This window comes from Bombyx mori, chromosome 13, assembly GCF_030269925.1.
Source record: "Bombyx mori chromosome 13, ASM3026992v2".
NCBI lineage: Eukaryota > Metazoa > Arthropoda > Insecta > Lepidoptera > Bombycidae > Bombyx > Bombyx mori.
The window spans coordinates 16,270,919-16,285,332 of NC_085119.1; the positions used below are offsets into that span (position 1 = coordinate 16,270,919).

A 14,414-nucleotide genomic window follows, 5' to 3' on the forward strand; every position below is an offset into this window, starting at 1 on the left:
ACAGTCAGGGGCGTACACCAGCGAGTCAGTATGTTTTGAGCTGAGAATTAATAATTTTTTAAACTTGACGTGTTACCGGTGCGTACGGCACAATGTCCGGTATAATCCGACCACCGAAAAAGTAAAAAAAAGCGACAGTAGTAATACGCGTGAACGAGCCCTATCTCTTGTCACTTAAGCTGATAGCCTTGAGAGGTTATATCTACGTAACCGGGCGAGTAGGTGAGTTCACGGGGCTCAAACCGGGACTGTTGCTAACACTGGCCCTAGCAAGAGCAGTACTTCGTAGAATCTACTGGATCGGAAACGCGACCCATTGAGAAGATCCGGCGAGAAACTCAGTGGGCTGTGTCTATAGGTTAATTTACTCGTCGAGCCCTTCGTCGCAAGCGACGGGTTCGACGAGGACGGTGACCGGTGCCGGTCAACAGTTCTTCAAAAGTTAGGGTTTTGTGATAAATAATTCTATCTGGTATTGTATATATCGAAACTTCGATCATATGCGACTGACTCAGTGGTGCAATAGTTAGTGCCCGGGACTGATTATATAGTCGTTGTTCAAATGTAATTTTGAGACTCCTCAATATTGACAGCGGTATGCAGTAATTGACACTTCCACCATTTCCGCTCGGAGAAGGTAAACAGGAATTCGGGATGATGTAATTGAAACCCAAATATATGTATTTTTAATGTTTTTTTATTACATATTCCATTAGAATACTTTCTATTATTTTTATTTATTGTACATGCTTACATCGCCATTCGGAACGCGCACCCATCCCTATTACAGAGGACTGTATCGTTCTACACATACAGAAGTAGGAGGGATCTATATCTACAAGAGAGTATTAAATTAAATTGAAGTTTTATTGATACGAATCGAAACAGTGAACATATTGACAGATGCTTAAATAAAACGTGAAAAATGTGCGCTTTGATTTGTAATTTGAGTTTCAGAGCTACATTGGGATTTGTGTAGATTGAAAGGTTAATTTTGTGTTTGAATTGGTTTCGTTTTTGTCTCGCTTCTGTTGCCGAATTAGTGTTGGAATTAGTGTTTCAGAGTGACGGGAATACTTTTTTTTCTTTAGGTATTTAATTTGTGAGGGAATCGAACTCAATTTTAATGGGCATTGATGTCCATCTGGTGAACTGAAGTCACGGCCCAAATGGGGTTAATTGGAACGAATCTACACTACAATTTTTCTACCGCTCGCATTTTAAGTTTAATGAAAATGAAAATTATTGAATTTCATAAATAAATTTACATTCTTTATATTACTATTAGTTTCAGGGAAACGACTGTAATGAAGAAAGTAACGAAGAAGAATATAGCTATTTGGGTGAATAAACTAAATAGTAAATGTACTTTATGAATGGATGGATTATTGTATGATAAGATTTCATTATACATTTAATAAATTTTAAATTCTTTTACGCTTACACTTCTATTTGTATGTTCTAGGTAAACATATCATCAAATCAATTTAATTTATTTCTGTTCGTATCAACAAATGTCAAAGCTCAAGAGGGAACCATCACTAAATCTTTAAAACTGTCAAAATCGCAACTGATTCCACACTGTCATTTTTACTTGACGTTTCAAGTTTCTAATGCATTGAAATTTGTTTAAAAATCATAGATGTAATTTGACATTTGCGTCTGACAATCTGATTCTGTCAAATTTTGTGACTGTCAAGTAAAACTGGCAGTGTGAAGCTCTATAAAGCGTCCTAAATAATTCTAAAGTTGTCTATGGTTTTTAATAGTGTGGCCGTACAGTCTATTGCGTATTCTACGACTTATTTGTAGTGGCGTCGATTAACCGACCATTAAAAATAAGATATTCTGTTTTGGTGTTTTCCATTTTGATTGTGGTCGGTTAATCTACTATCGTCGAGTTCGAGTATCGACTTCTTAGCATGTGGCTTGAGAATCATAATAAAATTGGTTATTAAATCACCAGGAATCAAAGATTTTATTTCGGATGTGAATAAAAAAAAGACCGTATATATTTGTATAAAATTGGTTTAAAAGTTCTTTCAAATTTGATAATATCCATATGGTAGGTAGCCACTCCGTTTATTGCTACATTACTCAAATATCGCACGATATTTATATTACATTTCGACGTAAATCTAAAAAACTAAAACAATATCATAACTTACACGGATTTTACATTATAAATAATTCAAGCGTAAGAGATATGTACAATTTTTTTTACAGATTACAATACAATAATTAAGTACCTATTTACAAATTAGAATTCTTTATACACCATTAAAAAAGATAACTATACTGTTTTTTTTTTATATATCACCGCGAAATCAATAACTACATTCACAATAGATAATATATTCAATAATAATTATTATATATTTAAAAATTAAAAATACACCTTAATTAAATACCTAAATAAAGTTTAAGACGTATTTATTATTACAAAGTATTGCTTCGTTTAGTCACATTTTGCAAAAATATCACCATCGCATGAATCCGCCCGCACCGGCGGACCCAGGAGCAACCACAGCTGTATTTCTATTCCGACACCGTAACTTTAGATAAAATCAGTCCAAAATATTAAGTAAACAAAAAGGATAATGACTAATTTCATTACAAAAGAACAAAAAAAAGTTACTATTAAAAAAAAAAGGGAAAATAGCGAAATTCAAAAGAGTTTTGTTAAAACATTTTGGTACTGATTCTGTCTAAAGTTTCACTCCATATGTAAAAATATCATCCATCATTATTCACTCAGTCACCTAGCAGTTAATTAGTACCACTAACACAGATTAGACACCACAATACAAATGAGACACATTCATGGACATATACTATAAAATAATTCTACATTAAAAATTACAAAAATCATCTCGCTGGCTTTTCTTTTTGGGAATAAACAGAATGTTGACCACCACGTAAACTTTTTAAATTGTTTTATTTATTTATTTTCATAAGCTTCAACGGTAGATAAGTAACACGCGAGGGGTGAAGTATATTGAGGACGGCTGATGAAAAGTGTCAGTCTGATCTGACCTGTTCAGCGGATCGTTTGTGGGCTGCTTAAGGTTTAGAAATTTACGCAGTGCCTTAAATGAGAACCAAAACTAAAGGGTTCAGTCTCTAAGAATGTTTGAAGCCAGCGAGAAGACGCCTAAACAGTTATTTAGTAGCCTACCTTTCGATTATTGCACAACACATGCTGAATGTACGTATTACCGTTCTCTGTACGTTTAAATACAATTTCTATACATTAATAATTTAGAGGCAGATCTACAGTGGGGCTAGTGAGAACTACTGAAAGAAACAAAGCTAAGTAAGATATGAGAGTTGGCTCGTCGAAATATCGACCTTATTCCTTTCAAGCATAGAGCATTAAATAATTTAAATTGAAAAATAATAATAAAATAATTCATTGGATTATATTATAAAAGATATAAAGATTATTGCTTAATAGATTCCATAGTATTGCGAAGTAAAAATGACCTTAGGTCTATAAAGGAACGACTACAAGAATAAAATATTCTTTAATACTATTTACAAACACCTAAATAGTATGGATAGAACGAAATATTTGGCTAAAACGTGATAGGAATACATGTGATAAATTAAAAACTACGTGATGTATTATGGGATTAACAATATTCTAAATTAATTAGGGGTTTAATTAAAATAATATCATCGATGAGATAAAACGAATTGTGATCGATTTGAGTATTAACGTTTTCATTTGTGTATTATTATGTTCGGTTTGTTCGTTTTTTATGTTTTATTTTATTTATGACTCGGTACCCTGTAGTCTGTTGTCTCGAGATTCTGCTCCAGTACGATGAGATGAAAAAAACAAGCTAAAGTATTTACGCGCCTAAATACGTTAAGCGAAATGACGCATCGTATCGTTCGCTCGGCCAACCGTATCGTTTCGTAACCCTAACCTCTCTCACAACACTCAGTCCTACAGTCGTTTTAATATCCTATCTCAAACTTTGAAGTCTCTACCTCGTTCCCTTCCGACACACGCGAAATACAAAAATAATAATAACTTTTGAAGAACTGTGTGCTTAGTGCGAGTTGTTTAACGTTCTCGATAGCGTAAAAGTTAAGCCAATTTTGTATGCAATTGGATAGCGCCCCTAGCGGCAAACGTACACAAACGATCCCATTTCATACAAATAAGAGCTAACTTTTACGCTATCGAGAGCGTTAAAAAACTCGCACTAAGCACACTGAACCCAGTCAAGGGGCTAGTTTCAGTTTTTCAATTCAAGATGGCGTCGTTTGACGTAGGCTTTAGGAAGTCACGAGCGGTGACGAGAGCGGCCACTCTTTCTTCGTTTCCTTCTCCCGTCGCGCACGAAGACAATGTTGGCCGGATCGTCGGCGAGCTGCGGGTACTTCGATATGGAATGGACGTCTCTCGCTGCCCAGCCGTCTACGATACCGTGAGAAATGAGTTCCTCCTTCTCTTCCTCGGTCCAGGAGCCCCGCCCTTCCCAGCCGGCCGCCACGAGAGCTTTCTCCCTCTCCCAAGCCCTGGTAGCGGCACGTTTGTGAGCGTGCTTCAGTAATTTGATTCGCTCTTGGGCCGGGTCGACTCCGTAACGGAGTACTATGACAGCTTGAGCAGAGCCCTTACCCACAGCGTGAACCCGGACCTGTAACGGAAACGTTAATAATGAAGTACTTATAGAAACTAGAGGTCCCGCAGTAGTCGAAATTCGATTATAATTAATTGGTATTGTAAGTTTGTACACTATTATGGTTGTATTTTATACTTCTATAATCACAAATTTCGCCAAGATAACACTATAGAAAAATATTAATAAAGACAAACAATAATTAATCTATTCTCAATTTGACCACAGACGTCAAGAACAAAAGTTTGACAATAAATAAATAGTATGCATGCGTGTGTGCGTCAAATACATGGTATGTAGTGTGTGTAATGTTTTCTTTATTGCTTTAATGTATTTTAATGCATAATTTTTAAAAAATATTAGCATTCTGCACTTATTCTCTATATTCTCTATAAGTGTGGGAAGCAATTTTCGTAAAAAGGGATACAAAGTTTTTGCTTCACGTATTAATATATAGATAGAACAAAGTCAACCAATCAACACTGACCTCTAGTCCCTGGTCGTTAGTTTCGTCTTGAGACACGTTGAATTTCCCCGACAGCCGCCTCAGTTCCTCCATGTCATCCCGGATCTTAAGTGAATTATCCTTCACGAAATAGAAGACGTCCTGGTCGTGGATACTGAAGTGCACATCCAGGAAGTAAGAGTTGTTGAAGACAGTCGTGATAACGTCTTCGACGACGCTGTTGGCTCCGTCCGCGACGCTTATAAACGCTCTGCCGTCGACCCTCGAGATGAGAACGCCTTCGCCAAATACGCCACGCTTGTACGAGACTCGCGGCAGAAGGTTTCTCGTGATGGGCTCCATCTTGAGTAAGGGTGTTGGTACGAATTCTATGTCGGAAAGCTTGTCGTTGACCTAAAATAAAAAAAAGTTTCAAAACAAAGCCTAGTTGTTACTTAACTTTTAATTAAAGAGTTGACAAGACAAAAATAATGAAGAACCAATTTTTATATTCAGAAACATTAATTTGCGTAACATTTCGCCGTACAAGCTGTGGTCTCAATGATTGAAAATTTTCAGTGATATTGTGATAATTACCTTTTCAATGATACATTGTAGTCCGGACATCACACCGAAATCGGGTGCCAATTGCGCCGCAGTCACTGACGTCATCGGCTGGAATATCATATCGTTGATGTATTTAGATCCCATCATTTTATTGAGATCGTACCCGTAGAGTTGCAGCCAGCTATTCAGGCTGGTCATGTACGGAACGTTCTGCTGTTTGTTGATTGGATCGTTGTTCTTGAATCTATATATGAATATGTCTGTTGGGAGACTCAGTTTCGTGGCCAGGTGTTCCCAGCTGGGCGTCATCCACTGTCCCACTACGGGATCGTAAAGTCTGTTCTCCAAATATATCAAGTTGGTGTTATAGTCAAATATGCCGCCGTGGAAATCTACAGGTACGTAGAAACTAGGGTTGGAGTCCTTGATGATCTTTCCGAACGGACTCCGCTTTATTTCTTTTACAATATCGCCCTTTACATCAAACACGGCTAGAGGCGATCCATTGTGGTCTGTAGCTACGTAGAACCTTTGTTCTTCTGTTTCGATGCACGTTAGGAAGTCTCTCTGATCGTACAGTAGTCTGACGGTCTTTTCCGTTTTAGGATGGTGCATGTGCGTAATCAGGGTGGGCGTTTGGGGGTTGGCGTAGAAGAACTGCGTTATGTTGTTTTTGTCGTCCTTCCACGCGACTAGCCGGCTCCTGTCGTCGTAGTAGTACCACGTTTGGAACTTGTCTCTCTCGAACGCGTGTACGAACTGGCCTCGCGAGTTATATCGGTACTTCTGCTCCCCGCGCCTCACGACGAAGCCGCGGCCGTCGTAGCTGCTGAACTCGACGTCGCCGTACTGAACGACTCGGTCGCCGATGTCGTAGCCGAGATAACGTTTCTCGCCGTGCTCGATAATGCCAATGACGTTGCCGTTCTCGTCGTAGTTGTATTTAAGGTCGTCCTCCGAGCCGACCACTTCCATCAGATGCCCGTCGTAGTTGTAGCTTATTCGTTCGCTGAAGGCGGTGTCGCCGATCATGAGCTTCTTCGTTTTGATTCGATTTCTCGCGTCGTATTCTAGTTCTAAGCGGAAGACGTCAAAAGCTTTGATGTTAATTAAAAATGTTTTTATTCTGCCGTGGTCATCGTAGTCGGTAATAGTGAAGAACTGTTTACTGGTGTCTTGCATGACGGTGCGATTGAACGTGTTCCTGTAGATCCTCAGGTCGCTGACCGCCTCAAGGCTGCCGAGGTTTTGATTGTATTTCAGCCTCAGCTGCGGCATTTCCTTGCTATTGATGTTGACATCAATTGTGGAAAGCCTAGCGTTACCATCGTATTGATACTTGAAGTGTGCGTTATTGAGGCCGCTTTTTGAATTGAATTTCATTTTCGCGTCTTTCAGTATTCCTGCGTGGTATTTGTAATCTTGTTTCAAGTCGTAATCTGGATCGGAGATCTCGACGTTTTTGACTAGGTGCGTATTGTCGTGGTACACGTAGCGAATAGCGGAGGCTCCAGCTAGGACGGTTTCCAGTTTACCGGTGCCGTCGTATACGTAAAGGATTTTCCCGGATTGATGAGGGAATATCTTCGAGAGGATATGTCCGTCATCATTGTAAAATATTTCGTATGGGTGCCTGTTCATCGGAGAGAAATACTGGTACTTGAAATAGCCGAGTGATGTCATGAGAGCGAAAGTGTGAATATGGCCCCGTGGAGTGGTGAGATTTTGCAGTGCGCCAGAATCATCGTAATCCAAAAGGTAATCGCTTCCTCTTGGTGTGGTGACTTTCAACGGAAGACTAGTGAACATATCTCTAAATGAGTAAGCCAATGAAGAACCATCGCCATATCTTATCTCGTGTAATCTTCCCGCTCTATCAAATCCATAGGTTTCGTTCAAATCGCCCCAGCTCCAACGGGTTAATCTATTGAATCTATCGTATTCTAATTCCACTTCAGAGAATATGCCACTTCTTGGGCCCCATTTAACTGGTCTGGCGGTTCGGTCGTAAGTCACATTCAGGAGTTCGTACTTATCGTCCATGAAAACTGCGACTGTAGAGGTATCTCTGTCGTACTCAAGCGTGAGTAGGTTCTCACCGTTCACTCTCAGCTTACGGCCAATCTGAGCGACGGCCTTGCTGCTCTTTCCTTTGCTTGACATCAGTCTTCGCAAGAAGTAGCGCCATTCGAATCGGTTAGCCAAGTCGCCGCCGACTTCAGTCCTTTGTTTAGCCGGTACTGGATAGCTCTCTCCTAATATTGGGTCGATTTCAGCTAAAATTGTGTAAGGAACAGTATCAGTTGAGATAACATGTCCCCAAGGCATGCTGGAAGAAATGCTACCGTCAGTTGAAATTATCGTTTTCTTTTCTGCTTCCCCGATTTTGGTATTCACAGAGGATCCCTTGATTAATATGGAGACTGGTTTTCTGTTATTTTCACTCACACGAACAATCGCGCCTTTGAGTCCGAGATCGAAGGTCAGGTTTATGATTCTACCGGTCGGCGTCACAGCCGACGTCAGTCTACCGAACTCATCGTAGTTGTAGATGTAGCTGCGTCCAGTGCTGTCGTATTTGGATTTGAGAAGCCCGGTTGTGCGATGATAGTCGAATGTAACATTAAAGTTATCCGGGGTGCGGAGTTCTTGGAGCATTTTCATCCGGGACATTTTGAGTCTGCATTTTTGACCTTTCGTATTTTCGATCGAATTAACGAGGCTGGAATAATCTCGAAGCAAGAACACTTTGTTCCCGGCGGCGTCCGTGACAGTACTCAGCTTACCGTTCCTCGTGTTTACGGTATACGTGAATACGTAGTTGTCTTCTCCCGTCAGAATGTTTTTGGTCATCACGTGCTGACCGAATCTGTTAAATATGTATATTTCTTGCGTATCCGGTGAGTATATTTCGTATTCTCTTGTTCCGCTAGCATCAGGAATACTCGCCATCACTGACCGAATCCTGTAATTGGCCTGATCGGCAATGTGGACAATACCATCCGGACTGACAACCACAGCTGAGATAGTATTGAATTTTGAATTGGACGCTAAGAAATGATCGGCTTCGAAGCAGTCGCAGCCTCTTTCTAAGCAATTACATTTAGACTCGGCTCCGGCGTACAAAGATATTTTGCCATCAGTGGTGATAAGTCTAACTCTGTTGATTCTCTGGGAGTCACTTTCTGCGACGTACAAATCCCCTGCCGCTCCGAATGCTATGCTTTGAGGCATCACCAATGTGGCGTATGTAGCCAGTTCCATGTCGTACCCGCTTACTGGTGCGGGACAGTGCAACGGTCGTCCAGCGATCACTTTGACTCTCCCATCAGGTGCCATTTGCAATATCATGTGGTCATCTATTATGTGCAAGCTGTTGTCTAAAGGATTGATGGCTAGTTCCGTTGGCCAGCGCAAGTGAACTTCTTCAACACTCAGAGTCCCCTCACAAGGGATCGGTTTCCAGTGCGCCCTATGCATGTGGTTTCCGATTACAGTTGTGATGATTCCGTCGCGGTCTACCATACGGATGTTGGTGCCATCTGCGAAGTAAACGACGTTGTCCACTGAAACGGCCACGCCTTTGGGGTAAGCGAGCTTGGCGTCCCTAGCCAATGCACCGTCTCCGCAGTGAGCTTCATCCCCAGGAAGGCACCTTTCACCAGACCCGACTACGGTTTCCCAGTTATGTTCTGGATCGCTGAAGTCTTCGGTGTTGTGGACCTTGATGATCTGGTGTGATTCAGGATCGGAGATGTAAAGCGTCCCGTCCAGCGGTGAGAGCGCCATGTGGTAGCGGTAAGAAACACGAGTGGCGCTGTGGACAAGGAAATAACTATAGTTGCGGTTCAGATCAAGTATTTGTTTCTTTTTATACTTTAAAAGATGCGAGTTTACTGCTGGTGTTGCGATGGCTTTTCTGTATAATTAACATGTAATATTGGGACTTCCACTCACACATTTCTCTTCCCCTTAATGGGAAGATGTATGAGACCTTAATAAGGCTTGCCGTCTTGTATAGATCAGCTTGTTGGACCACTAAAATGACGGAAGATTGCATGCAGCAGAGACGCGAATGTTGGTGGATGTGTGGAGTAACGAGAATGGATCGAATATGGAATGAATAGAGGAATTCTGAAAGTGTCACCTGTGACACTGCTGTTGAAGTGCGCGTTTGGGATGGTATGGACATGTGATGAGATGAAATGAAAATGAGGTTGGTAAGAGAGTTTTAACAATGAATGTGGAAGGATATAAAAGAAAAGAGATAGACCTAAGAAGAAGTAGACGGATTGCTTGAAAGAATGCGTTAAGTGGTTAACGGATACCCATACACATCAGAACCTGAGATCATACATACATCTCGAGACATGAATTTGAAATCCAAAGGTTTTGTGATTAATTGATCTATTTTTTAACTCAGATCCGCGAACATGCTAGTTACATTACTCACTTCAATTTGACCAGAGTTCGCACGGTGCCATCGGTATTGATCTTCCTGACCAGGTTGAAGTCTCCGACAAAGATGGACCCGTCAGGAGCGGCGGCAAGCGCGACCGGAGCCAGCAGTCTCTGTTTAGTGGCCGGCCCGATGCATTCGGATCCGCACTCAAGCTTACGCTGGCGGCCGTCTCCCATTGTGGTGATGATGAGACGAGGCTTGTGCTTCAGGTAGATGTTGGTGCCGTCGCCTTTTTGGAGTATACCTGGAGTTAAAACAAACGCTACAGTAATTCCGAAAGCTGTAATGAGAATTTTGTACTCTTGGCATTTTCACAAAGTTGCATCTGTGATTTTAAAGATACCGAATACCGTAAAAGTGTTGCTAGTGATGTTAAGTTGCGTACAAAAATTCTGTAGATGTTTTTCATTAGTGTACAACAGGGGTGGCCAACCAGTCGATCGTGGCTATTAGTTCAGTCGATAGTGGCAAGACAAAATATATAAATACATAGAACAGACTGCGCAACGTAATCACCAATTGCTGCTCGCATCATCTTCATCTTGTATAATTTGTTAATGACCATTACGTTACATTATTTATCTCTTCTACAAAATAGTTCTCTCTTATTATATAATTTTAGGTTTATTTTAATCTTTTTACTTATTTGTATATTGAACTACATTGTTTCTTTAAATTTCAAGAAATGTCATTGGTAGATCGCAGAGTATTTCGTCAGTAGACAGTAGATCTTGGTTCTAATCAAGTTGGTCACCCCTGGTGTACAATGTCACCTCTGTCGCACCATTGACCATGTTACACGTGTGAATCACAATTTGATTAAAATATATTGATATTTTCATACAACGCTATGTCTATATGATACTGACCTTCATGGAAATTGTATCTATGATGTATATCCAGGTTCCAGCCACCAACATCAGATATGCTCATATCGTGGCCGCTCAACTTTGTCGTCTGCACGTTCCATATGATGTCCTTGCAGTCCGTGTACTGATAACCGACTTTGACCAGAGCCGTGGTCACTCCGTACACTCTTTGACGGTACACATTAAGACGATTCCACGAGTAAGTGAATTTTATTATCGGATCCGCTTCAAAAGTCTTCTCGAAGAGAATCCCCTCGATGGTAATGCGGAGGTGGATAAGGGCTAGAGTCGGTGGAACTATCTCGGGGGTGAGCTGAAGTTGTATGGTGGAGAGATAGCCGGCTGCGCGAGAGCTGTGATATACCAGGTTTAAGCCAGTTCCTGGTATCTGCAGACTTTCCTGGACCACCTAGAAATGAATTAGTGTTGTTTTGAATATTTGATTCGAAGTGCCATCCACCCGTTATGAACATGGCCTACGATTAAAATTTTCTTTTATGGTTTTAACCTCGGATTTATTGTTCAGTTTCTATAATAAGCCGTAGAGGCGGATTCTTTTAATCACGAGTACCATACCCTTCGGTTTGAACGATATGGTATTCAATCTGTCAATAAAATCGAGATTCCAATTTCATGTTTCAAGTGGATGGTGATCTAGATGTCGATTTTTTGATGACTATCACCACTATTATCACAAAGAGACGGTCTATGCCCCTACAGGTGAATCAATCTTAATAGATATATCGATCACTAGGTCTCGTCGTACCTGTGATTCGGCCAGTATAGCGCTTTTATCTGGACAAGCGCCCTGGAACCCATGTTTCCACGTGGCAAGAACAACGGGCTTCATCATATCGTAGTCGTGAGCCAAACACGCCTGAGGAGGTCCCATGCCAGTCTTCTCGTCAGCTGTGGTCATAACCACTTCTTCGATGATCACCACCTGAAAATCACAACTGCTGAAAACAACCTTTCCCCGAGATTGATATCAGGGACTGATATTTCTCACTTTATGGGTAATTTATCATAAACACCATCAATAAAGTGGATTAAGTCTTATTCTTATGTAGTTTACACTGGTTGTACGGCGTATTGTTATCCCGCTAGAGTATGTACCACTGCCCTGCCTATTGGTGACCCAAATTACTCATTCGTGAGACACTATTAAGACTTTGATCTCACGGTGATTCATCTGAAGGTGGTGACGATTTTCATGTTGTGATGGTTCACGACTTTCGTCTATTTATTTATTTATTTATTTATTACACTTCATGTAAAATTTACATTAGCGGACTTAATGCCTAAGGCATTCTCTACCAGTCAACCAAAGGTAGTGCAGTGTAAATAGTGGTAGATGCAATGAAATTTATATTATTGTTTATTTATTTGGTGTAACCAAAAAAAAATTAAAATTAAAATGTCTTTCTGGACCACCTGGTCATAAGTCGCAGTTACTTGTGTGTAATTAATTAGCACAGGCACAGCCAAGCCGCTTTATTCTCAAATAATATAAGTTCATCACGGTTCTTCTGATGCAAAAGATACACTACAGATCGAACTATGCTTTAAGCAATCAATCCATTTTATTTATGTCCTATGTTTTATTTTGAGCCTAATCAATACTTTAAACACGGATTTCCTTTTGTAACGTGATTTATTGTTTATAAATTGGAGGCATGAACGCATATTATGGTCGTATAATATAAAATAAAAAAAAGGTCTTACTTCATTCCACGGCACGAAGACCACTTGTGTGGACCTTTTGAACGGCGATCTACCAAAGTGCAAGGTCACAGCTCCGCCTCCATTGACCAGGAGGTCGAACCAACCGTCCTCCCTCGTCAGAGTGAAGCCTTCCAAAGGAGTAGACGTGGAGACCCTGACTCCGACTAATCCAGAACCCAAGGTCGTGATCACACGACCACGGATCACCGCTGAGCGACTGTAATATAAATGTTCAAGATTCAGTTGGGAGTTAGTTATCGTTTTTGTGTGACTGAAATGTGTGTGGATGACACTATTAAATCGTCTGGGTACAACGAAAGTGTGATAAAGAACGCTACAAAGAAAGTGCAACCAATGTTGCGTATTAAGCATTGCTTTTCTCAATTTCACTTAGTATTCGCAGTTTGCAGATTTTCAAGAACAGTTTTGGTTTATTTTCTAAATTTATAAAAGTCGATGTGTGTATGTTCCATTAGACTCTGAAACGGTTGGACCGATACTGATGAGATTTTCAACAAATGTTCATATTAGGGTGATCTTGTGAGGTATGGTGTCACGTTAATGTAATAAAAGTACAGACAAGTAACAGTAGTTACTGATGAAATGTTATGCCATCTTTTTGATAACCAGATATCTTAGATGACTTGCCACACCATTTTATTGCACAGGAAGCCATTTATAATATTATTTGAATTTAAAACTATCTTTAAATATTGGCAAGAACTCGGCATGCTTACGGGTCTTAAACTTGGTCAACACTGATGTCGTGATTCTTAGCGTCACTTCATATACTAGCTAAATCACTAATGTGAACATTTGTGGCCCTGTATGCGCAATCTATTGGGGGTTATCTGTGTATTGTGTAGATCAGTTCAAAGTCAATGCAAATATCGACTAACAAAGCGAGCTGAATTTGACTATTTTTCTATAAAATCTAAGTTTAAATGATATATTTTTTAAATTCTGATTGTTAATAATTTATTTTATATCAATACTGTGGAAAAAATCCTAATAACAATCACCATAAAAGTCTAAATGTTATATTACCTAATTAAATACTTTTTACTGGTCACATGGGCTACTCTAATGTGAGATGTGATCTCATATATCTAATGATTCAGTTGTGATAGAACATTTCTATTTCCATTGTGAATTACATTATGAATCGTTTTGTTCTAAATCCTTACATAACAAACATTTAAATAAAAAAGCTCAACACAAATTCACAGGACACAAAAAACATATATACATATTATTATGACAGATACATGCAACGATTAATAAAATGCATTAAATTAGTACTATTTTAAGACAACAGAGACGGATTTAAGTTTTGGGGGTTCACGATGGGAGTCACGGAACTGCCCTACACTTTAAATAATCCTTTTTTTGATAATTAATTCTTAAAACCGTCTCCACATAAAATAAATAAACATATTATATAAAAATGAAACCTACAAATATAAATATGTACATATAAGTATTTATCACACATTGCTGCTCTTGAAATTTCTTACCTCGTGTTGAAGTGATTCCAAAACATACTGGGCAGCGTTAGGGAAACCGAGAGAAATGACATAGTATCAGTTAGTAGTCGTTTTTGTTGGTCTATTGTTAATTTAGAAGGAAGTAAAGACATTAGTAGCCATTCTGGTGCCTGACATGCAGTGCCAATCGCGCTTTGATAAATAGATCGTGACGTAGCCAGT

At 39.8% G+C, this 14,414-nt stretch overlaps 1 protein-coding gene across 6 annotated transcripts in view; it reads right to left on the bottom strand.

Annotated features, from left to right (window-relative positions):
- Positions 1-679: 679 nt before the first annotated feature.
- The window catches only part of LOC101737256 (teneurin-m), a 306,072-nt gene continuing 292,337 nt past the window's right edge, over positions 680-14,414 (bottom strand). For all 6 annotated transcript variants that reach the window (XM_062671919.1, XM_062671923.1, XM_062671922.1 and 3 more), the window contains 7 exons: positions 12,706-12,922; positions 11,747-11,923; positions 10,981-11,389; positions 10,103-10,355; positions 5,680-9,466; positions 5,125-5,496; positions 680-4,655 (listed from right to left, as the gene is read on the bottom strand). In XM_062671919.1, coding sequence (XP_062527903.1) covers positions 4,299-4,655; positions 5,125-5,496; positions 5,680-9,466; positions 10,103-10,355; positions 10,981-11,389; positions 11,747-11,923; positions 12,706-12,922 — 5,572 coding nt within the window. In that variant the 3' untranslated portion in view covers positions 680-4,298. The remainder of the gene's footprint in view (positions 4,656-5,124; positions 5,497-5,679; positions 9,467-10,102; positions 10,356-10,980; positions 11,390-11,746; positions 11,924-12,705; positions 12,923-14,414) is intronic.